This window comes from Rhinolophus hipposideros (genome assembly GCF_964194185.1).
Source record: "Rhinolophus hipposideros genome assembly, chromosome: 13".
Taxonomy (NCBI): Eukaryota; Metazoa; Chordata; class Mammalia; order Chiroptera; family Rhinolophidae; genus Rhinolophus; species Rhinolophus hipposideros.
The window spans coordinates 12,795,953-12,822,125 of NC_138059.1; the positions used below are offsets into that span (position 1 = coordinate 12,795,953).

Sequence of the window (26,173 nt, forward strand, 5' to 3'; positions counted from 1 at the left end):
GTGCCTTCAGATTATCAGTCAATCCTGAAACCGAGGCGTTATTACTATTTCCATTTTACACATATGGTAAATAGCTTGTCAAAAATGTTTAACATGAATTTACTCAAGCCTTTATACTTCCTAGTTTACGACAAATATTGGTGAGAGAAGGAGTTAAATGACAGTGATGAAATAGTTAAGACAAATCCAGAATGTAGGGCATTTTTCAAGATAAGTGGCCTGGTCTCTCTCTCTCTCTCTCTCTCTCTCTCTCTCTCTCTCTCTCTCTCTCTCTCTCTCAAAAAAAAAAAAAAATTTAATGTTACGGAAAAAAAATGTTGTGAAACTGTTTTAGATTAAAAGAGCCACCATAAAATGAGACCCATAATATCATCTGTCACCATGCATCATAAAAAACAAAATTGTAAAAGTTCTATTTAAAATATAGAATCAGAACCTGGAATAAAAATTTAGGTTTAGTGAAAACTTGTTAAGAATAAAAGTTTTGCTTTAAGATTAGTTTACAATTATCTCCTATTTCCAACAGAATAAGCCAGGAATGGCAACCATCTGAATCACCTCCAGTTTTTGTATTGCACAGGAGCTAAGATGAGTTTTTATATTTTCAAATTATTTCATTTTAGATGGTGATATAAGTAGACACATAATATCCTCAATTTCGTTTCTGGCCTGCAAAACCAAAAACATTTACTAGCTGGTCTTTTGAGAAAAAGTTGCTGGTAACTTATAAACTATGCTGTTTTATTATTTTAAAACAATATACTTATATACATACTTATATACTTATATAAATGTATTAGACATACATTTTCTACACTTAATTTCATTCTATCACTAACACGTGAGTTCTACTTTTCAAACTAAAATGTCTACATGTCCAAGCAAGGTTAAAATTGGCAACTAGCCAGTGAGTATTCATTTTAACTTCATGGTAAAAAGAACAGATGGTTTCTGTGTCCTTGTTTCGTAACTCTTTTTCCATTGTGGGTTCAACTCCCAATGCTCTCTTCTTTAGAATTTAAAATTCAATTTAAGAACTAAGGCAATTAAAGAAGAAACAACCTACTAAGACATTTGGCCTAAATCTCTGATGAATAATCAGGCTATATCTTTCATCTTTTTTTAGTCTTTTTAAAATTATAACAGGCAAACTAAAGAACTCTGAGATTTCCATGGAGACTACAAAATAAATTTTTGGTTGACATGCACTGCTAGCTGCTCATGCTAATAACCAAGAAATTAAAAGCAATACTGCATGTATCATATAACCTGAAGCAAAATAATTAATCACACAGGAGACTCAGACAACCCTGAAAACAGTATTTAGCTAATCAAATAGAAAAATAAATTAAACCTTAAAGGCAAAAGAAATGGATTTTTTTTAAAGTGACATGTATACAATAGAATACTCATTAGTAATAAGGAACAAACTACTGATACATACAACATGGATAAAAATAAAAAAACATTATGCTCAATGAAAATAGATTTACACATACCATTATTGACTAGCTCTATTTATGTGAAATTGTAGAACAGACAAGACTAATCCTGGTGGAAAAGCATCACAGTAGTGCCTAACTGGGAAGGGACAATGCAACTTTCTGGGATGATGGTAAAGATAGGTATGCACAGGTTCCAAAGGTGTACGTATTTGTCAAAACTTGACAAATGAATACTTAAGATTTGTGCATTTCATTATATATAAATTTTACATCAACAAATACTGAACCCTAGTCAATTAAATACAAGTTTAAGTCTTTATGGGCAACATGGGCAAGTATACTAATATCTGCAATTTACTTTAAAATGCAAAAAAAAAAAAAGATAAATTAATGAACAGAGGGAGAGAAAGATGGCTAGATCCATAATTTAGTATAGTAACATAAAGGAAAGTCTAGAACAGGAACCGCTAATGGTAGAATCTAGATGGTGGCTATACATGTACTCACAGGAAATTCTTACAAATCTGCTGCATGTTTGAAATTTTTCGTAACAAAATGTTGGGGGGGGTTAAAATCTAAAAATCAATCAGCTAAATAAAACCTATCAAGTTGCTAAAGTTGAAGTTACACACTATACTAACAGTTGAAAAACAAAACTCAGTTAAGTTATAAATTGTAACCATAGGCACCATCTTCAACTCTACAGGCCAAGTTGCTTTGCTTGAGGCTAAGTTAGGAGATCACAGGTAAGTGGGACAAAGGGCATCCTGGCTCGTACGTCATCTACACGTCCTGCTGACCACGAAACTGGCCCGAGAAACACAACAGACTTAAGATCTCCCCGCCACTGACCTTTTGTATGCCCACAGACTGGAGAATATTCAGCTTTCTTTTTCTCTGAAAGGTATCCAAGTCCCATAGCTGTGCTGTATCAGAAGAAGTAGTGATGGCATATCTCCCTGACGCATGCACAGAGATCGAAAATACTGATGATTCATGGCCTCTCATCCAGCTAATTAGCTCCTTGGTGACTGTGGTAAAAAGTGAAATAGTTATACGGGTAAAACACTATATATCATGCAAGAGTTAATTCAACTGATGGCCAGGTGTTATGAGGCACCTCCATTAACATCTACAAAAATGGAAGCCTGTGGCTAGTTAATGAAGTGCATTATGGGACACGTTAGTGCCATGTATACCATGGAAGTATGAGCAGATGAGGCCAAAAAAGGGTTTAAGAACAGCCTTAAGGGTGGTGCTAGGGAGCTTGGGCTTTCTCTTGTGAAGTATAGTTTCACAGTAGAGAGTACCACATCTGGTCCATGTTTTAGGAAGACCATTTTTAAAGTATATGGTGGATGTATTGGAAAGGGGGAAGAGATGAGAAAAGACGACTAGTTTATTTGTTGCTGTAATAATCTAGGAAGGAGATAAAGAGGATCTAAACTAAGAATGTGGCAATGGAGAAAGGAACAAATTCAAGAGCGATGATAGAGAAAATCAAAAGGCTTGGTGATCAAATGGACGTCCTCAGATAAAAAGGAGTTAAGACTCCAGTGGTTCTGGTTTAGTTATATAAACAGATAGTGATACTGTTAACTGACATAAGAAATACAAAAGGAGGAACAGTTAGCAGTGCGGGAAGAAGAGATAATGAAATTGATTTTTAAAATTGATTCTGAGTTGCGTGCGTGTGTGTAACATATAAGCAGAGAAAACGGTCTGGTAGGAAAAATACTAAAAACCATTCATGATAATTGTCACTGGGTAGTAAAATCATAAGTGATTTTTATTTTCTCTTTACATTTTTGTGTTTCCCAGTTTTCTATGGTAGGCATGCTTTAATATTATGATCAGAAATTTTTTCCTCTAGAAAGATGGAACTGAGGAAAAGAGTCAGAAAGCAAGATGTAAATCTGGGAAACATTAGGATACAAAGTAGGCCAAAAACAGAGGAACAGATAAACCCTTAGGGAGAGAGCAATGGTTTCCAAACACCAGCCTAAAGTCTGACATTAGTTAATAATCAAATTTTCACTGGTCTTCAGTGAAATGAGAAAAATAAAGATAATGTAATGAATTTTTCATAATGCTAAATTTATAGAACTACTTCTTAATCTAGTATTATATCCTTTTAAGTTTCTTTATGTTAAAAAAAAATCCCTTGTTTTATGTAATGAAGTTATATTGGTTTTTTTCCCCTCTAATGACAAATAGTAAAATGGGTTCTTCTACTTTTTCGTTTTAATTGGGTCAAAAATTCAGAAGTCCAGGAACCACTAAAATTAGCCGAGAGAGACTACTAAAAAGCAGTCAGAAAGGTAGGAGCAGAACCAAAAGACAGAAAACAGTATGAAAACTAAGACTCTTAAAGTAACCCAAAGTGTTAAATGCTACTGAGAAGTAGGATGAAAGTACAAAGAAGACTTAAACAATCAGAGGTTACTCATGACCTTGGAGACAGAAGCCTCAGTAGTGCGCAATAGCGCGGTCAAGAGTTATTAATAGAATCCATCGATGGACATGGCGGTGAAGAAAGAGGGAAGTAGTTGGGGAGGTGGAGACAACATCTAAGGAAAGGGCTTCACGGGGGAAGGGGCTCAATAAGACAGAAGAAACTATAAAAGATGGAACTCAAGAGACAAGAGAGTGAGCAGAATCCAAGGTAAGCAATCACAGATGAGCATAAAAACTTAGTTTTTCAGAATTTCTGTGACAGTAGTGTTTGTAATACCAAAACTGGAAACAGTTTAAAAGTCCATCAGTAGGTAATGGGTTAAATAATTATGGTACTGCAAACATTCATAGAGTAGAATATTACATACTGATGGTAAATATACTGTATGAACTTTCAATAAGGTGTGAAAACGACTGCACAAAACAATACTGATAGGATGACTGTGTATTTGTTAGACTAGTATGAAGAAGATATATGCATAGAAAACAGACCAGAAAGATAGGTCCCTGTTATAAAAACACTGTGTCTGTGGCTATCCCTGAAGGATGAATGCTTTTTCTCTCACTTGCCAGCGAGAGCGTAGTAGTAATTAAGAGCAGGGACCCTGGAGCTAGAACATCAGATCAGGAAGCCTGGCTCCACTGTTTATAAGCTGTGTGATCTTGGTCAATTTACTTCTATGACTCAGTTTCCTCATCTGCAAAATGGGGATAATAACAGCATCCATCTCCAGGGTTATCATGATAATTAAAATTAATTCATATGTATAAAGTCATAGAACAATACTTGGCAGAGAGTAAACACTTAGCTATCACTATTATTATTATTGTTTATATAGCTTTCTAAATATGATAAACATATTGATTACTTTAATAACAAGAAAAAAAACAACACAGTTGAGATAGCCTTTTTCTAAATAAGAGGTTCAGCTTCCAGAACTCTCAGTTCTCTATAGGAATTTTCCCAGTGAAAGGAGGGTCTCTGTTATTCGAGGTAGGTCCCTCAGACAACAGCAGATGGTTTAGGTAAGGAGAGAACCTCCGAGTGGGGGCTGGCCATACCAGAAAGACCAACCACGGGAGTGATTAGAAGGCTGGGGCTTTGGGCCACATGATATCAGCCCGACCCGACAGAGAGGAGGGCTAGAAAGTGAGTTCAACCACACGGGCAATCATGCCTCCATCATGGAGCCTCCATAGAAACTCTGGACACCAGGCTTGGGTGAATGTCTTAGCTGGGCGATAGTGTGGACAGCCACACATCAACGCCGGGAGGAGGATCTATCTCTGAGAACAATGGAAGCCTCCCATATTCCACCCTATGCGCCTCTTCTTTGGCTGTTTCTAGTTTGCATCCTTTCGCTCCATGAAAACTGTAATCATAAGCATAGTGCTTTCCTGAGTTTTGTGAGTTATCCTGATGAATTATCAAACCTGAGGTTAGTTGTGCGGAATCCGGAATCTGTAGCCAGCTGATCTGATGTGAGGACAGTCCTGGGACCCATGAACTTACGGCTCATGTCCGAAGTGAGGGGTGGCCTGTGAGGACTGTTCCCTCGGACTGTACAGATTGGCAAACTCCTTGCAATATTTCAGTCTATATTTTACGCTGCTTTGAAAGAGAAATAGGAGGACTTCTTACCTGTATCGAAACATTTAATAGAATAATCAGCTAATGCCACAAGGAATTCAGACTTCCTACGAAGATTAAAGGCCAGGGCTGTGCAAGCTTGTGCTGTTCGCTGAACAAGATTAAACCTGTTAACAGAGCATCGCGTTAGTACCGGAAATTCTCCCGACAGCTAAAACATTATGTCGGAGGCGTCCTTAGAGATGAAGACAAAGAAACCCAGAAAAATGAGCTCCCATTTTGACAGGCCAAAAATAGACAATGAAGAGTGCCACGTGCCATGTAAAGGAGTTTCGATTTTACTTACGCAGAGTGGGAAGCCAGCAGAACTATCGTCAGACATGTCTTTCAGGAAGAGGATTCTGGCAGCAATAGCAAATGGACAGAGGGACAAGAAGAGATCATTGAGAAAGCTATGCTAGAGAATCTCCCCAGAGTTCTGGGTATACGGTGGAAAGGACAAACGGGACAGATGTCAGAGGTCAAGTGCACAGAGGCGAGAGATACATCTAACATGGGGTGAAGAGGGAGAAAGCAGGCATTTCTCATGTGTAAGATGCAGGTAAGACATGCCCCAAGGTTGCTGTATGATTAACTATAAAATGATTCAATGTAGTGACATATGTTAAGTGCTTAGCACAGAGCTAAGAGTTTAATTTACAAAAACAATTACGTGTTCAAGCTTGGGTAAAAGAGGAACAAGTTTGGGGGTAGGAAATAATAAGTCTGATTCTAAACATGCTGAGTTTGAGGCCCTTGCAAAACATTGAGAGTTGTGCTGTCCAAAACAAATACAATACAGGCCATCTGCATGATTTAAAATGTTCTAGAAGCCACATTTAAAAAGTAAAAAGAGAAGGGCCAAATTAATCTTAATAACGTATTTTACTTTAATTCAATATGTATCTAAAAGATTATCATTTCAACATTGAATTAAAAAATTAATGAGATATTTTACATTCTTTTTTTCCACACTAAGTCTCAAAAGCCAGTGTATATTTTATGCTAACAATACATCTTAACTTGGACTAGCCACCATTCAAGGGCCCAAGAGCTACACACAGCTGGTGGCTACCACACCGGACAGCCACTCTAGAAGCCAGCCAGTAGGCAGGAGGAGTAGATCCGAGCCTACAGTTGCTACATGGCAGCCGAATGAAGCCCGTGGTTGTGGTGATGAGATGACCAAAGCGAATACCTGGAATGTGGAAGGAAGCAGGCCAAGGCCAGATGCTATAGTAACACAACCATAAAGGGGTACACACTGGAAGAGTCAGCAAAACAAGGGAAAAAAATCATCGGAGAGGCAGAAAACCCAGAAAACATTGTACCTTGAAGCAGAAGAAAAAAATTTCAGGGAGGAGGGAAAGACAAAAGTATTTAATAAAGAATCGAAGAGACCATTGGATTAGGCAAAAAGGAATGTTTTGAAGAAGTCCAGTATAGTGGATTTTAGAATCAGATGGGCCTGACTTCAAGTCTCTACTTACTCCTCTCTGCTCAGCTGTCAATAGTTGTAGAGGGCAGTGGACAAAATAAAAGAGAGGAACACTCATGGCGCAAAGTCCTGCGGGGGGGAGGGGGTCATGGGGGGGGTGAGGAGGGGATTTGGCTATAGAAGACAGATTAGCACGAGAAGGCAGGATCACTGATTTTTACGAATAAAGTGGCAAAGAGGTATGGAAGGTTGAACTTACAGATATATTTGAAGTTGTGGTTGGAGAGGAAGGGAAGCTTGAAGGTGTCTATTTTCTCATGAATTAGGAGGCGAGGCAGTCAGAGTAAGAGCAGGGGTGAACAAACACAAGGAGACAAGGAAACTACACACAGCTGGTGTGTGTGTAGGGAAGGTTGGGAATACTCGAGAACCAGAGAAGTAAGTTAATAGATAAGCAAATGAAGCACCATTAATGTTGAAGTTCATTATTCTGTAAATCAACAATTATTTTTATTTCATTTAGCAGTGACAGCAGAGAAGAGAGTTATATTGATTTCAGTTTGGGAATTGGCAGGGTAGGTTGGGCAAAAGTAAAGGGTGGGAGAATTGTGATCGTTACTTTTTTGGTAAAGACAGAAACATGATTAACAGATTTCTACCTAGTTAAACAGATAAACAAGTCACACATGACCTCTTTTTTTCCTGAACTTTTTGAGAATAACCTACCACGACCATGCTCCCTACAAACAACGGAATTCTCCTCTACAGTAACATATACAACCATCAAAATCAAGAAAATTACATTTATATATTACCACCATCTAATCCTCACAGCCCATTCAATTGTGCCGGTTATCCCAAGAATGTCCTTTAGAGCAAAAGGATCAGTCTAGATTCATGCCTTTACTTGTCATGTGTATAGCCTCCCTCAGCCTGGAATAGTTCTTCAGTCTTCCCATAACTTTCATGACCTTGACTCTTTGGAAGATTACAGGCCAGCTTTGTTTTACAATGCCCTTAAATTAGCTTTGTCTGATGATTCCGCTGTTTAGATTCAGATTACATGCCCTTGGCAAGAAGATCACAGAAATGACACCGTGTGCTTTCCACTGCATCCTATCAGGAGGCACACAAGTTCTGATTTGTCCCACTACTGGTTAATTTAACTGTAGTCATTGGATAAGGTGGTGTTGGGCCAGCTTCTTCGCTGTAAAATTACTCTTTCTTCTTCGGTAATTAATACATATTTTGTGGGGAGGTACTTTGTGACTACGCAAATATTCGCTCTCATTCAACTGTTTGTTGATTGCAGCATGAATGCCTGGGTTTGTTTTATTCAATGGATTGTGACCCGTTATTATCATTATTTATTCTGATACTCAAATTGTCTCCAATGTAGCCAGAGGGAGCTCCTTCAAGCTGACCTTTATGTCCTTGTGAAACATCCTCATCGTTCTTTGAACAATTCCTTCTTTCTGGCCACAAAACGTTTCAGGCTCATCTTGTGCTTTCCCTGCCTCCATCCTGAAAGTGGCCATTTCTGCCAGAATCCCTGATTCCTTTTAGTGGAGAGTGGTATTTAGAAAAGAACCAGGCACTGGGTATTGTTGCTCCCAGGTCCTGTGACTGGACAAAGCTAGGAAATATGTATATGTATAATTCTTTCACGCTCTTATACACACACCTCTACTTATTTCTACGTCTGTCTATACACATGCAAAACCCGAAGCTCACACAGATACATCCAACTGCAATCTGGTACCACAGGGTTCATTCTAGTTTTCTCCCTTTCCGTATCTATAACTCCCCTTTCTAACAGGAACCCGGCTCCCATTATCCTCAATATATTTACTCATTTGCTCAAAGCCTCATCTTTCCCATCGTTGCTCCATCCCTCCCCCCGCAGACACCTTCTGACTTTCTGGCTGGGTGGACACAGGTCTCTCCCACCTAACCCCACTGCACAAGTGCCTACCTTGATTGGTCTCATTGAATCGCTTTTGTACTAAATTGTTCAGCAAAAGAAGAGAAGGCAGAGAAGCGTGAGCATCAGTACTTTAAGATTCCTAGATCCAGTATACTGTGACGATATTGTACAAAGAAACTGTGTTCTTTCTAAATTGCCCACTGAAGTACCAGACATTAACTGATAAACTAGCAATGACAAATCTTTTTAATTTAAGGAAAAACAAGCTACTAGAGATATGGTTAAAACCAGAACTTTCATTCTCTAAAAAACTCTAACCATATTATCTTTTTATCCTTTCCCACTTTCTTCCATCAGCACTTATGACAGTTTTTTACAAGGTACCTGAAATATAATAAGAAAAACCTTGCTATGAATAGTAGCAGGGACGAAAATAGTCAGTGAGTGAATTAATAACATTAAATAAGGTTAAGTATTAAAAGTATCACTCACCTGTTCCCAGACAAGTCAAAAACATAGATATTTCCTTGATGGTCCCCAGCAATTAAGCAATCACCTGAGCTATCAAAAGCCACATTCAAAAATCGCAAAACTTTGGGAAGATAATCGGAAGTGGTGTGAATAATGTTCACTATAATTCTATAAAAAACAAAACAAAACAAACACATTAAATTCTGCCAGACATTACTTGTTATTATACAAACTACAGCTTTTATAGTATACTTGCCTAATTTTGGCATTTTTTTGCCTATCCTTTCTTCCCTCCCCTACTGTTGCTGCTCTTTCTTCTCTCTCCTAAAAGTAATCCTACAATGATTTCTGAAAACTGTTCAGAAAGTTTTTCGTTATCAAAGTAGCTACTGTTCATTTATTCATCAAATATCAGAAAACTCACTATGTGTCAGATACTGAACAAGCCAGGAACCAAGAGTAATTGATGGACGTGGGTTCTACCTGCAAGGAGCTTTCAGTTTAGCGACAAAGACAGACATGCAATAGCCACACACAATTATACAACCATGTAATTAGTGTGAAGTACTGAGTTTTATACAAATCACAGCTATCATCGATCAGGAAAATTTCAATTCAATCTCCCAATTTTAACATATTCTAATGAGATTTTGTTTCTGTGATAGTGTTTCAAAGTGAAAATGTACATAAGTTTTATTTTCAGCAGTTATTTGTCTAAAGTGACTAATTTTTTTGTGTTTTTAGAAAGGTGCTGAAAAAAGTGTGCTATAAAACTTGCAGCACAAAGTAAGTAACTCCTTAAAATACTATAGGTGTGTATATTTGGGTCACGAAGACCAGAATAACCCCATTTTTTATTGTAAAAATAGTTTTCAAATCATGAAAATTTTTATCTTAATTGACTTTTTGTGCCTTTTTTCATTTGAATATGAGAAACATCCATCTTCCTCATTATCACTTCATTAAAAAATACAAAATTTAATTAAGTATATTACACATTTTCTTCAGTTTATCTAAACGAGGCTTTTCCGACTCATTGGGTGAAACGGCAAAATTCTTATAATGCTCATTTTTATCTAGTACCTGACAAAGATTCATTGCTTGACCAAACTTTAGTCAGGCTCCTGCACCTCTCCTAGGCCCCATTCCTTATAAAATCTAATTTTAGCAAGAACCCTGCTCTGTCAGTTTAACCAGAATCCCCTGCTCTCAATACCTGATTATCTTCTATATGTGATCACATTGCTTATACTCATCTCTTAGGTCATCACACTGGCCTGTCTTCAGCAAGAATCCTGTCAAGTCGGTTTAGCAGAACTCCCTTACCCCAGATGTTTCCTCTTAATACTGTTCCTTTCACTGACGCCCACCCTGCTCTCTGGCTATAAATTCCCACTTGCCCAGGCTGTATTCAAAATTAAGCCCAGTTCTACACTGAACTGAATTTAATTTCAGCTCCTTTTCCCTACTGCGACAGTCCTGAATGAAATCTGTTTTTACCACTTTAACTACTGTCCATCTCTGGCTTTTTGTGTTTTGTTTTGACATCCCCAAAGGTGAGAGGGGAGGAATAAATTCACTGAAATGACAAATAACAACATAAAAATGTTCCCTGGCAATGAAGCAGACCAATCGACTTTTCCCTCCAGTCCTTTTTTGGGTAACATTTATTATGTATTATGATTACAAATTTATATGATCATTGTTGAAAATATGGAAAATACAGAAAACCATTAATACACAAATAAAATTAATTATAACCCTACTATCTAGATGTAATAACAATAGCAACATTCTGCCCTTCGGATTTTTCATATAAATCACACACGTAAGTATTTATTTTAGAATTGCCTTTCAATTGTTCACAGGTTGCCTGACAGAGTTCCTCCGTCCTTAAACATATTAAAAACATCAAATATTTACTGGACCCCAGGATGCATGAGACAGTATTTTAAAGTCTTCCTAACACCCTATGGCAACCCCGTCTGGGAGGTGTGGTTATCTTCACTTACAGTCTCAGGGATTGATTTACCCAAGGTTACAGAGCTAGTAAATGGACATTTATTTCAACTAAAGTCTATCTGACTCCATAGTCAGTGCTCTTTGCTTTCCCAACATCATAACGATGGGTTTTAACGAACAAAAAGAAAGGTATGTCTTAGTGAAAGAGCAAGTAACGACATCTGCACAAGAACTTGTTTCTTTCCTTTTTGGAATCTTGCATGCACATGTAGATATTTTATAACCGCAAGAAAGAGAGTTATTGTGGGTTGGCCATAACGTTTAGACTAGTTACAGAACATCGGCAGTCGGGTGGTAGTTATATAAACTCAAAATTCGAAAAGAAAAATCCCTATTGAAGAATCCCAACTCTAGACAAAAATTTTATTGAGTGGAGTTGATGGGACAGCAGCACTGTTAGGGGACTGACAGCAACCAGTAACCAAACCAGGTGTTAGCAGAGAGACTAGCACCATGCTTTGGGCATGCACAGTTGGCACTTAAAAAATCTGTCGATTTGTTGAGGAGCAACCACAGACCAACAGAAAAATTACTAGAACAAGAAACACATTGAAACATGAACGGAAGTGATGCAGCAAAGTCCACGAAACCCTACGGAATTGGAAGCAATAAAATCAATCAGTGTGCAGCAATGGAACCAAGATGGCACCACTCTGGGGCAAAGGCTTTCATTAAATTCACAGAGAAGAGGCTGAACCTTGAACAGGACAGGTATCTGGGAACAGAATGAAAAAAGGGCTGGGGAGGGAGGATTTATAGGTCAGTGAAACTACTTTGTACGGTACTGTCATGGTGGATACATTATTGTTACATATTTGTCCAAATCCATAGAATGAACAACGTCAAGAGCGAATCCTAATGTGAATGTGGACTTTGGGTGACAACGATGTGTCAATGTCAATGTAGGCTCATCAGTTGCACAAACGTAGCCTTCTGGTGGGGGATGATAACGGGGAGGCTATGCATGTGTGAGGGCAGGGGGTGTATGGGAAATCTATGTAACTGCAGCTCAATTTTGCTGTCAACCTAAAAGTGTCCTTAAAAACAAAAGTCTCTAAGAAAAAGCAGCAGCAGCAGCAGCAGCGTTGGCCTATCTAAGCCGGCCTGCACTGTAGAGTGTAAATCCCGCTTACCCCGCCCGATACACGCTAATATGGAAACTCCAGAGAACCAAGTTTGTTTTGTTCCACTACTGTCCCCAGTGCTTGGCACATCCCAGGTGCTCAACAAATAGTTGATGAATGCATGCATGAATGCATGAATAGGTACAACGATTTAAGGATGGATAAACCGCAGCATTTGAAAGGGGTGGAAATGCCTGTTCTCCTTCCCCCGCATCCGTTCCTTCTCTTTGAGTTCTTTTCCAGCTGCAATAGCTAACCAGTATTTCCTGAGCACCTACTATGTGCCAGGAGTACTACAGGGATGCTATAATCATTATGAAGGGGGCAGAGTCCCGGAACTCGCCAGAAGCGCCAATTCTCCCTTATTTCTGAGGACCCCCTGCCTCCTGCTCCACGCGCATCCTGGTCAGACCCTGCCCCCCAGCACTGGGAAGGGGTCTCTGAGGATCGTGGCATCGGAGCGCACCGAGCCTCGGGCCACCTGCGTTTCCCAGGACGTGTGGCCTCAGTGCCAGGACCTGGATCTCCACCCGGCCCCCTGCACCCCTCCCTGCGATCGTCTCCAATAGCCCCTCGAGCGCCTCTCCAAAGACGCGGACCCGCCCCTCCCCGGCTTCCATCCCTCCCGCCGCGGCCTTTACCCGTCCCGAGTGGCCGGGGATGGCTTGCGGTGCCAGATCTTGCCGCTCTCCTTGTTGCCTAAGTCTGTGCTCTGCATGTCGCAGCCCACTCGCAGCCGCCACCCGCCTGCCGACAACCGTCCCAGCGACTTCCGGGCAGATACACGCTCCGGGCCCGGGAAATTTGAGCGCCAGCCGCCGCCGCTAGGATCCCCCGCCGACAGTACCAACCGCACGCACCACGCCCACCTTTGTATTTACAACCAATCGGAAGGCGGTTTCCTCCCAAACTCCGCTCGGGCAACCCCTCCCGCTTTGGACGATGGAATCGGCCAACGACCTTAGGCTCCGCCCCCTTCCGTGGTCCGCTCCCTGGGACCCAAAGCCTTCTGGGAATCGTAGTTTTCTGCAGGTGGAACGTGGGTGCGAGGAATAGGCTAGGGAATTCTGCATTCCGGGGCCCTCGCGGGGTTTTAGGCTCCCATTGGAGGCAATAAAAGTGGTATTCTCTTGTAAAAACAAGAGAAAAACAAAAACATTTTGTTTTACATGGAGTTAAGCGATTAAGGGGTTGTAGAGACAACTAACCTCTGAGAAGCAAGTATCCAAATACATTGAGAATTGAAGGGTCTCTTTCAGAGAATATTCGGACTCAAAAGAAGCTTTATGGAGTCCACTCTTGTCTTTTTCACCATCGTCATGATTCCTTTTCAATTCGGTAATCTAACAAGAGGCTGCATTATTACAGTGTCCAGTACATCAGTCAGAGACCGGAAAAGCAATGTCATCAACAATCAGTTGCATTGACGTCAGAGAGGTAGATTCGTGTGTGTGTAAAAATTTACTTAACATTTATATAGTGCTTACTAGTGCGTATAGTGCTTACTTAACATTTAAGAGTGCAAACACTCTTTTAAGTGCTTTTGAAAATATTAACTCACTTAATTTATTTAATACCTCATAGCAAACTTACAAGGTCGTTAGTACTATTATTCTCATGTTTAGAGCTCTAGGAGGGAGTGTATTGGTTTCCTGAGAATGAAATTAATAAGTTATGATAAACTTAGTGACTAAAATGACAGAAATTTATTCTTTCACAGTAAAGAAGGCCAGAGCCTGAAATCAAGGTGCTGGCAGGGCCGCTCCTTCCAGAGGCCCTAGGGGAGATTCCATTCCCTTCCTTTCCAGCTTCTGATGGTTGCTGGCTTCCTTAACTTGTGACCACCTCACACTGATCTCTGCCTCCATCTTCCCATCATCTTTTTTTCCTCTTCTGTCTCAAATCTTCCTTTGCTTGTCTGTCGCTGGATTTAGGGCCCACCTGGATAATCCAGGATGATCTCATTTCAGGATCCCTAACTTAATTATACCTGCAAAGCCCCTTTTCCAAATAAAGTAACATTCATAGGTTCTGGGGATTAAGACGTGGATATATATTTTGGGAGCCCACCATTCAATCCATTACAGGTAGGTACTTCTATTATCCCCATTTTGCAGACAAGAAAATTATGTTAGTAGGATAGCCAGGATTAGATCTTTAGTCTTTTCATTCTTGGTCCCCATGTTTTTCTACAACGGAAAATGACTTTTTAAAAAATTACATTTTAAAAATATATTTGAAATGCTTTAACTCTATCAGAAAAGCAAAACTCTCACAAAAATTTACCAATGCAGATTTTATAACTTTTAATATTGTTACCAAGGGGTGGCTCTGAGAGACCAGACAACTTTTAATAACCTATTGCAGAAGAGACAACCACATTCCTCATTTTTATTAATCGGATTTGAGATGGTAATGAACTGTATGTATGAATGTTTGCATTGTTATTTAGGAAACTTAGGGTGTTAAACTCATGGAGGCCTAAATTGAGACACAGGTTATTCCTCACTTTTTTATCCCACACAGGTAACCCAATAGTTTTGTCAGTAGCAGAGACAAATCTGTTGAATGATTTCCTTAACTACTCCTATTTAACCTGCCTGCAGCTGAAGCTTATATGAGCTGTCACAGCGCATGGGACCATCCTGTTTAAGTTCACGTACATGATAAGAATGCTTCCATATTACAGGTCTTCAAGACTCCCACTTTGCACTTATTTTTGGATTTAGTTGGGCCAAATCGGAAGGTCAGCTTGGCAACTAAAGAGACGTGTATCTGTGGCTGCCAAACTTCTCCTCCTTATAACCTCCCAATTTTCATAACCCAAGATGGTAGACTCTTTGTTAGTTCCTGCTTAAATCATTACTCGGTCAATAACTGATGTATCCTGTACATATATGTTTTCAGTTTTATTGAGGTGTAATTGACACTCAATAAACTGCACATATTTAAAGTGTTTAAGTTTTGACATAAGTATACCCCTGTGAAACCATCATCATAATCAAGAAAATGAACATATCTATCACCCTCAAAAATTTCCTCCTGTACCTTTGCAATCTTTTTCTATCTCAATCCCACCTAGTCCATAGGCAACCAAGAGGCAGGTATTCTGCCTCTTAGATTAGTTACTATTTTCTAGAAAGTTATATAAATGGGTCTTGAATTATGTACTCTTTAATTCGGTCTGGCTTCTTTCACTTGGCATAGTTATTTTGAGGGTCAGCTATGTTTGGAGTCTCATACATAGAGTAGCCATAGATGTATCAGTATTTCTATGTTTTTATTGCTGAGTAACAGTCCATGGTATTGATATAGTACAATTAGTTTACCTATTCACCTGTTGATGAACATTAGGGTTACTTCCAGTTTTGAACTCTTACAAAGAAAGCGGTTATGAACATTCCTGTACAAGTCTTGGTATGAACATATGTTTTAATTTCTCTTGGGGAAATTCTTGGAAGTGGAACAGCTGGGCCATGTGGTAGGTGTAGGTTTAACTTTTTAAGAAGCTGTCAAACGTTTTCAAAATAGTTAAGCCAATTTACCTCCCCACCAACAGTGTAAGAGAGTTCCAGGTACTCCACATCCATGATGAGTCTTTGTAATTATAGCCATTCTAGGAATGTTGTGGTAACCTCATGGTGATTTTAATTTCCATTTCTGGAATGATGAATGAGCGTCCTCTGTGATTATTTGCCAGTTTGTGGCTTGATTTTTATTCTCTTAACAGTGTCTTTCAAGGAGTAGAAGATATTAATGTTGATGAAGACCAACCTATCAATGTTTTCTTTTATGGATTGTGTTTTGGGTGTCATATCTAAGAAATCTGTACCTAAGTCAAAGTCACAAAGATTTCTTCCTTTGTTTTCTTCCTTGTATGTGTTTGAAATACATTCTCAGAGAAATGGAAAGACGTGTGTGTCTAAGGGGTTTTGGGTTTTGCTTTGCAAAGTCCTTTCTCCTTGCCCTCTCACCTACCCCACTTTCACTATTGAAGAATACCTTCTTTCTGCTGTGGCAATATATAATCTGGAGAGAGCAGGCGTACTGCCACTTTGTCTATTTTGTTAGAGGGAATTTAGTGGGCATTTGAATTGCTTAATATCTGAACACACTTTCTGTTGGAAAAAATCCCGATATTTGGAAGTCAAAGAAGGGCAGCTCTACTATTTCCTAATTCCTTGGCAACCAGCTCCATAATGTCCAAAAACAACAAAAACAAACAAACAAACAAAAAACCCCTATGCTGGTCAAGGGATTAGTAAGCAAATTAAACTAGCACAATAACCGAAAACAACTGAAAATACAATTATATATTCACTGCAACCGCTCAAAGAGCACTAAGTAGAAAGTAATGAGTAACCTTTAGCAAACTTCTTAAAATGCCCTTTCCCACTTAATTCAGTCAGGTTAGATGAAGTTATGCCACAATAACAACTCCAAAATCCTTATGGCTGGGTGTTTAGCTCATCTTAGTGTCTAGGGAATTCAGACTAATGGAGCAGCCACCATTTCAAAAGTTTTTGGTTGCTGTGTCAAGGGAAAAGAGAGTTCTAGAGGGTCTCACATCAACAATTAAATGCTCCCGCCAAGAAATGTCATTATTACTTTTATTCCCAACTCACTACCGGAACTATGGCCCCATCCAACACAAGGGGCCAAGAAATGCAATCCTACCAGTTATCTATAGCTGCAATAATTCTGTGAAAAAGCAACCACCAAATCTCTGTGACATTCAGCAAGGAGCATTTATTGCTCAGGCATCTGCGATCAGCCAGGCAGCACCACTGGTCTTGGCTGGACTCACTCATATGTCTGGAGGTCAGCTGGCCATCAGTGTATAGACTGATCTTATCAGGGCAATTGGGACAACTCAACTATGTTCCAAGTGTCTTTTATCCTCCTTCAGACTAACCAAGGCATGTTCTCACAGAAATAGCCATGGCGCAAGTGAACGAGCGGCCATGCAATGCCCTTGAGCTCTAGCTGGCACACCATCACTTTCACCTCCTGCTGTTGGCCTCAGCAAGTTACATGGCTGAGCCCAGGGGTAGAGAATTATATTCTGCTCCTATTGGGACAGCATCAAAACTTCCATGGAAGGCATGGACAAAGGGATGAGTGGAGAATGGGACCAATTATGTAATATACAAAAATCTAAAGTGTGTTTGGAAGGGAAGGAAATTTAAAATACTTGCTGAACAGCAAGATATTGGGCGACATTTGATCTAGGCCTGGAAGGATGAGTTGAAAGCTTTCTACACAAAAGAAAGAATGAGTTTTGGAGGCCATTTGTTACTGCTACATAAAGTACCCCATCCTGACTAATAGAGTAATTGTGTCCCCATTTTACAAACGAGGAAACTAAGGGTTGGAGTGGTTATTTCACATGTCTAAGGCCATACTCATAGTTATCAAGCCAAGACTTAAACGTAGACCTAGGTGTCTCCATTACCTCGCTCTGCCTCTCCTATGCTTCTCTGCCTTTCATGTACCAGATTGCTGTGGTTCTGTAATTCTTCAAAAGGACCCCTTGCCTGGACCAGAAAACAATTTATGGCTAGCCTGGGTTAAAAATCTCTGGGAAACTTTATAACAAGATTCTGTTCCATCCCCTTGGAAAGAGAGTTTGTTTGCACATTTAAAGGAGTGCTAGTAAACAAAAATGCTGAGAACACTTAAAAAAATTAAAGCACAGAGAAAGTGGGGTTGGGGGAGGGTATGGTAGGACTATACACATGGATAGTTTTGTCTGCCCAGCACTGGTACACCCCTTCCACCACCACTCTGAAAAATACTGCCTTCTTATAGCTCTTTACCGGAAATGCTTCTAGCCCACCCCTCACTGGTCATATCATTGACTCGGGTGGGGCTTGATTCACTGAGCCCATCAGAGCTCTTTCCTGGGATTTTTAAGTGTGAGACCAAGGAGAGCAAGTCTCAGTCCCTCTCTGGTGGCAAAGACTGGGGGCTGCCAGAAGCAGTAGCTCCAGCTTTGTGGCTGGTCTGAGAGAAGGTAGCTGAAACTCAGAAAAAGTGGGATGGAGGGGTGAAAAGGCGGGGAAACAGTGATGATAAGAGAACATTCTGGCAGCATTTATGTCCCTTTTTCTAATTGTCCCAGAAGCTCATCTGGCCTTCCATTCTTTCTGTACTCTGGTGACTTGAGCTGAAACATTGCCTTTTATTTCTCAATTAGATAGAATTGGAAGATAAAAGGTCAGGGAAGGCTTCAGGAGGTGGTGATACATGAGCTGAATCTGGAAGGATGAACAGGGGTTACAAGGCAGAGAAGAAGTTAGGGAAGGAAACAGCATCTGCAGGAAGGCGGGGGGGGGGGTTGTGAAACAACATGGAAACTTCTAGAAACTAGTGCTCACTGCAGTTAAAGCACAGGATACACAAGGAATCGTTATGCGTGTGAAGGGCTTAGCACCTAGAAAACTCAATAATAATAATAATTATTATGACTATATGGGTGACTGACAGGAGAATCAGAGTAAGACATATGTAAAAGTCAGAATATAAAGGACCTGGCCTGTCATTCTAAGGAGTTTGCATCTTATCCTGAAAGGTCCTAGGGAAACTCGTGGTTTCTAGACTCTCCCTCCGATTGCAGTGGAAAGATCACTTAAACAAATTTGAGGCTTGAGGCAGAAAGAGGGTGGGAGCTGTTGTTCCATTGGAGACAAAAAGTGGTAAAAGATTGACCAAATCAGTCACCATGGAAGGAGTCCAAACAGGCAACAGTTTGATGACCAGGGTGTGTTGACATATTGTGTAGGAAAGCTGACATTGCAAAGGAAAGAGGTCTGTTTCATCAGTAAAACAGAGACGTGTTTCATGCTGCTAGCTGATGCAAAGCCAGGCAATGTTTTCCATTTCCTGGAAGACTGGGCTATTTGGCTTTGTGAGGAGGGCGTTAGGAGGCAGAAGCCATTACAGGTGAATTATGACAGTGCACCTACCCCAACCCTTTTAATGTGAGTCAGCAAAGAAAAAGAAAAACCAAAGGGATGGGCTCCAAGTGACTTAAATAAATAGTCACACCAAGGTGCTCTCATAAAACATACATGAAAGCAAGCAAGGATAGTGTTTCATGTATAATCAAAAGGATTTGGCACCTGCAGCTGACATGACGACAGTATCAAAGGAGAGGGGAAATGCGATGTTGAACTTGATAGGCAGCGAGATCATTGCCACATACAATGAGAAACTGCTGACACAGACGAGGATTTCTAAAAGGCCTCCTCCAGACTAGAGGAAGGAGGAGACCAGAAGGTGAAGCTCCTAATTTCACGGCAGAATGGGCAGTGGGTGCAAGTTTTCAGTCTTTACAGCTCTTCCTTGTGGCCAGGAGAGGAGGAGAGTATGGAATTCCTGGCTTCTATCATGTCCAAAGCTGTCCTAAGAAGCAAGGGCCGTCTAGAGCCACCTCTCACTTAGCCACAGCTGCATTTTATAGATAGACATAGATATAATTTTATAATTATAATTTCCATATTGTGGGCAATTGGTTTTTAAAAAATTATTTGCAAACTTTATGCCAGAGAAAATAATATCTAAATATGCCATTGAAGACACCAGTATTCGCCAGCTCAGAAAACTTCAACTGGGAAGCTTAAACCTTCAAAATTATGCTCTGCAGATAGTGGTTTATTCCAAAGGCCTTCCTGGTAAGAGGGCTGTGGAGTCAGAGGATGCTGGGAATGTCTCCCACAGGACTGAATAATTAGCCTTGATCACAGGCTCCTAATAATATATGTGGGCTGCGAAGACAGGCTATCCATCTAGCATGACAGGATGCCGGTAAACCACGAGAAAATGACTCTAATCCCTGTAAGGGAGGAAGGGAAAGCTGATTGAGCTGAGCGTTTATTGTCCATTAAAGTATTCCAGGGAAGCATGGCATCCTTCCTCCAGTGCCCACTCTGGGCAGCGTATGGAGAGAAGCCACAGAGCTGAGGATGACCAGCAGGAAACCAGCCCCTAACCGATCCCTTCTCTGCCAAACTTCATCCCATCTCGATGGGCTCTTTGGTCCCTCCTGATTTCTATGTGGCCTTACCCAGCAGCAAAAACCATTTCTCCCAAGCAGTTTTTAAAAGATTATTTTCAAGAGTAGTTTTAGGTTCACAGAAGAATTGAGGAAGATACAGAGATTTCTCACCTACCTCCTGTCCTCCGATATACAGTCTCCCCCATTACTAACAGCCCCCTCCAGAGTGGTACCTCTACAACAATTGACGAACCTCCATGCGTTGACACATTAGAATCACCGCAAATCCACAGTTTACATTAGGGTTCACTCTTGGTGTTGTAGATTCTATGGGTTCGGACACCTGTGTAATGACATGTATCCATCATTATTGTATCAGATGGAGTATTTTCACTGCCTTAAAAACCCTCCGTCCGCTGCGTATTTGTCCCCCCTCTGCCCTCCGTTTCCCGACTATTTTTGTTGTTTTCATTATATAGATGGCTTACTGAAAGCAACTTTCCATATGAGGAAAGAGAAAGGTAAGGTAGTGTATGCACAATGGCTTGTCTGTTTCGTCTACAGACTTTAGCAGAGTGTGTCTTTGTTAGTGAAGTAGTAGCCTGGGAGTTGGTTTCATCTGCTTAACCCTTCAGAGAATTCTACGTAAGAAAGTAGGTGTGAACATGTGGGGGGTGGGGCAGGTGATAGAAGCCCCACTGACTGGGCACCTGTGCTGGGAATGTGTTAGCCGCCTTTCGCTTTGTTATTACAGTTTGTTCTTTGGTCTCGTTTTCTTTTATTTTTAATCCTTTAGAATTCCTATTTGAACTTTGCACTAAATTAAAACCTCTTAACTCATGAGCACTGTGAACGCAGAGTCTCAATTTCAAATATTCTGCCTCGTTCTCCCCATCAGTAGTTGTACTTACTAGATCTTGTACCCTGACTAATGGTTTGGAAAATAAGGGGCAGGATACGTAAGGACATGGGACCCTGAATGCCTGAGCTCATTGGCTCTACTACCTACTAGTAGTACAACCTTGGGCAAAGTATTTAACCTCTCTGTGCCTTGGTTTCTTCATCTGTAAAATCAGGATAATAACAGTATCGATCTCCTAGACTCGTGAAGAGTTTGGAATAATGCCTGTCACATAGAAGCCCTCAGTGACTGCTAAGTATTATAACTGTTGTTATTTTTTTTATTAGTTTCAGGTGTACAAAACAATGTAATAGATATTTATCATTTATCATTTATCATTTATACCCCTCACACAGTGATGACCCCCCTCCCCCCATCTACTACCCCTCTGACATCACATACAGCCATTATATTTCCACTGTCTCTATTCCTAATGCTGTACTCCGCTTCTTGTAACTATATATATATATATATATATATATATATATATATATATACATATGTATATATGTATATATACATATATATATAAAATTTTAGTTGACATTCATTATTGTTCAGCTTCAGCTTCAGGTGTACAGTGCAGTGATCAGGCATCTACACCATCCCTGAGGTGGTCTCCCTAGCGAGACAAGTGTCCATCGGATACTCTACAAAATCTTTACAACATTATTGATTACACTCCCCAAATTGACTTTCGTATCCCCATGGCAATCTTGTGGTTACTGACTGTGCTTCCTAATCACCTCACCTTCCCCCTTATCCCCACCCCCCCTCCCATCTAGCAACCCTCAGTTCTTCCTCTATGTCTCTGAGACTGTTTCTGATTAGTTCATTCATTTATTCTTTTCTTTAGATTCCACATATAAGTGACATCATATGGTATTTGTCTTTCTCTGTCTGACTTATTTGACTTAGCATAATGTTGTCTAGGTCCATCCATATTGTTGCAAATGGTAAGATTTCATTCTTCTTTATGGCTGTGTAATATTCTATGATTGTTGTTATTTAAGCACTTCTAAGGAGAGTACCAGTGATGGGCTGACAAATGTAACAACTGGCTCTCTGGACATGAAAAGCCCTGGTTTGACAATGAGGTATCACCTCATGCCTGTTAGAATGGCCATCATCAAAAAGACAAGAGATAACAAATGGTGGTGTGGATGTGGAGAAAAGGGAACCCTTGTGCTCTGTTGATGGGATCGTAAATTGGTGCAGCCACTATGGAAAACAGTATGGAGGTTCCTCAAAAAATTAAAAATAGAACTACCTTATGATCTGGCAATCCTACTTCTGGGAATATATCCACAGGCAACAAAAACAGTAACTTTAAAAGATATCTGTACCCCCATGTTCTTCGCAGCATTAGTTACAATAGCCAAGATATGGAAACAACCTAAGTGTCCATCGATGGATGAATGGATAAAGAAGTTGTGATATACGTATACGATGGAATATCATTCAGCCATATAAAATGAGTTAATTCTACCATTATGCTAAGTGAAATAAGTCAGACAGAGAAAGACAAATACTGTTATGATCTCACTTATATATGGAATCTTAACAAAACACACAAAAAACCCAAACTCATAGAGAAAAATCAGATTTGTGGTTACCAGAGGTGGGAGGGTGGTGGAAAGGGGGACTTCGAGTATGGTGGTCAAAAGCCACAAATTTCCAGTTATAAGACAAATAAGTACTTAGGGATGTAACGTCCAGTGTGATGACTATAGTTAACACTGCTATGGGATATAGAGGAAAACTGTGAAGAGCATAAATCCCAGGAATTCTTATCACTTGGAAAAATTTTTTTTCTTTCTGTGATGGATGTTAATTAAATCTATAGTGGTAATCATTTCACAATATAAACCATCATGTTGTATATCTTTTACATGCTGTAAACTTATATAGTGATGTGTGTCAATTATTTCTCAATGAAACTGGAAAAAATGATCTGAAAAATTGGCAAACAAAGAGCCTGGTTTGTAGCATTTGGCAATTTCTGTGGTGTAAATACTCCTACTACAGCCAATTGCAAGTTACCAATATGATGTCATTGAAGGCAGAGTTGTAAAGAGGCGAGCAGTAAGTACACTATTACATAGTATGCTCACCATATATAGATACAATAGAAATAATGTCAAGAGCATAGATAATAGTGAAACGTAGCATAATAATTAAGAAAGGTTGTTTTGAATATTTACTATCCTTTAAAATATTATTTGAGTCTAAGTTTATATAATTCAACTTTTAATATTGGCTGTGTTTAATAAACGAGTCACAAAATTTCTAAAATTCAACAAATTGCTTTTATCAGCCAATAGGAGCCGGCTCCAACCCTGCCCTGCTTCTTACTCACTTTCATCAATTTAGACGTGATAATGTTTCAGAGGAAACAACTACATTCCTCATGTTTTATAATCAGATTTGAGGTCATAAGAAACCTTACTTTACGCATCTCTCCTGCCTTGCCCTGTTCATCTCTCCCATTTGGCTTTTCCTGGGTTGTATCCCTTATGATAAACGGGAAATAAGCTGTTTCCTGGTAGTGATGGGAATAGGCCTCATGTATTTGCAATGGCTCAGGCTCCTCCTTAGTGTGCCTTTCTCCAGGTGTGTCACCAACTGAAGGCCTTTGAGAGTTTTGTTTGTGTCTTAATTCTAGTGGGATGTCAACACCAGGGGGATGACTTGGGTCCAGCGCCAGCTGATGAGAATCCTGCATTTAAGTGCAACAGTCTGACACTGACGTTAGCTTAGTTTTTTGTTTGATTTAGAAGGAAGGCATTTCAGAGTCTTGCAGCCCTTCCTCAAGGCTTATTTTGAATGAATATCATTCACTATTGTTCTGATATGAATATAAACTATGCGTTGAGGAATATAAATGATGAATAGCAATAATTATTGCTTGGATTACTGTTACTTTGTTGACTTTGTGTTTGCAGAATTGTTGAGAGACGTTTGATAGGAAAAGGATTATTTTCTTTCAAATACTTCCTACGTGAACTCTGGTCCAGCCAGCCTGGTTTCCTTATGTATGAAACTGAGTGTCTGCCGTGTGCTGATCCTTGGTGTTGGTTACTAGAATAAAACTAGTTCCCTATGAGATGCTTTGGAGTTTTTCAAGAGCCTTTACATTTGTCACAGAGGCGCAGCAGAGTGGTTCAAAGATGGACTCAAGTCAGACAGACCTGGATTTGAAACACCACTTATAGTTACATGACCTTGAATAAATTAATCTGTATCTCAGTTTCCACAAAAACAGTACTTCCCAATGAGGATGTTAGCATGAATGATAAATGAGATGATGCATGAAAAGCACAAGCACAGGAGCTTGGTAAACAGCAGGCTCTCCATTCAAACAAACAAACAAACAAACAAACAACAAACAACCTTGATGTAGGGGGCAGGTAATGCTATTTTCCCATTGGGATGAGTCAGCTAAGAGGTAAATAACTTCCTCAGAGTCACACAATCAGCGAAGGACAGAGGCTGGACTGAAACCCACACTGATTCCTTTACAGCCTGTAGACTGGTGACTTTATTTAGTACACACACACACACACACACACACACACGCCTCAGAATAACAAATGGGAAATGCTTTATATGCTGTTCAGTTACCTTCTTGTCCCCTAGTCCATTGTGTCAAAACATAAAAATTTTCCAGGCTTATAACTGACTGGTTCTGCCAGGTTTGACAGATAAATTATTATTCTTGCCATAGCTTCTTCACCTGCAAGATGGTGCTAACGAAACTGTCTACTAGTTAACGGGGATTAATTACATCTTTGCAGTGTACTTCGGATTTCTTGAAGAAAGATGCCACTTACGTGGCAGGCATCCCACTAGGATGGTGTTCCTGTATGACTGTTGTCACAGAATGACATTTGAGTCATCGGCCTGTCAGCATTACCACGTAGTACAGTGCTAAGCTCAGTGCTAGGCAATTGTTGCCTAAGCTCAGTGCCCTTAATTGTTGGTCTCCCTCCAATTTTTTGAAGTCCTTTTTTTTAAGAGAGAGAAACAAAAGGAAATATATTTCAATTACAGCAGGAAAGACATAGTTCAGGTCATCTTTTCTAGTTGTCAATCTTTCTAAAGTGTTTGACATTGAACCCGCTCCTTTCGGAACAAACCTTTCTACAAATTTATAAAATTAGTTTTTAAATACGTAGTACACACAGTTGGGACAAAATTTAAAAGGATATGCAATAAAATGTCTCCTTCCTACTCTGGTCTTCCCAGCCTGAGTTTCCCTTCCCAGAGGTAACCACTGTTTGAAGCAAATACTGTGTATTTGTGTGTGTGCCTTCTGTGCAATACAACTGTGTAAAAGCATAGTACACACATTGTACTATAACTCTTCTACTCTTAACGCTCTATGTTGTTAGAGAGCATTCCATTTTGGGATACACAAAGTTATTTTTTTCTAATAAAGTTTGCATACTATTTGATTGTATGGATAAACCATAGTTTATAGTCAGTTGAGTGACAGATATTCAGCTGTTTCCAATCTTTTATTTCAAAAAATGCAGCAATGACTATTCCTGCACATTAAAAACAAAGTTGGATAAGAAAAGATGAAATAGAGCCATTTGCGACCACATGGATGGATTTTGAGATTATTATGCAGAGTGAAATAATTCACACAGAAAAAGTTGAGAACCATATGATTTCACTGATATGTGGGATATAAAACTGAAAGCAACAAAGAAACAAAAACTCACAATTTTAGTGGTCACCAGCGGGTAAGGAG

General features: G+C 39.8%; 1 protein-coding gene across 3 annotated transcripts in view; it reads right to left on the reverse strand.

The window, feature by feature from the left end:
- Window positions 1-13,371, reverse strand: part of TBC1D31 (TBC1 domain family member 31) — a 57,203-nt gene extending 43,832 nt beyond the window's left edge. For 2 of the 3 annotated variants that reach the window (XM_081070159.1, XM_081070160.1), the window contains exons 1-4: window positions 13,156-13,286; window positions 9,390-9,536; window positions 5,545-5,660; window positions 2,298-2,476 (exon numbers count right to left, since the gene is read on the reverse strand). In XM_081070159.1, the coding sequence (XP_080926285.1) occupies window positions 2,298-2,476; window positions 5,545-5,660; window positions 9,390-9,536; window positions 13,156-13,232 (519 nt within the window). In that variant the 5' untranslated portion in view covers window positions 13,233-13,286. Of the gene's footprint in view, window positions 1-2,297; window positions 2,477-5,544; window positions 5,661-9,389; window positions 9,537-13,155 lie in introns of all 3 variants that reach the window. The other variant, XM_081070158.1, reaches the window with a different exon arrangement.
- Window positions 13,372-26,173: the final 12,802 nt, after the last annotated feature.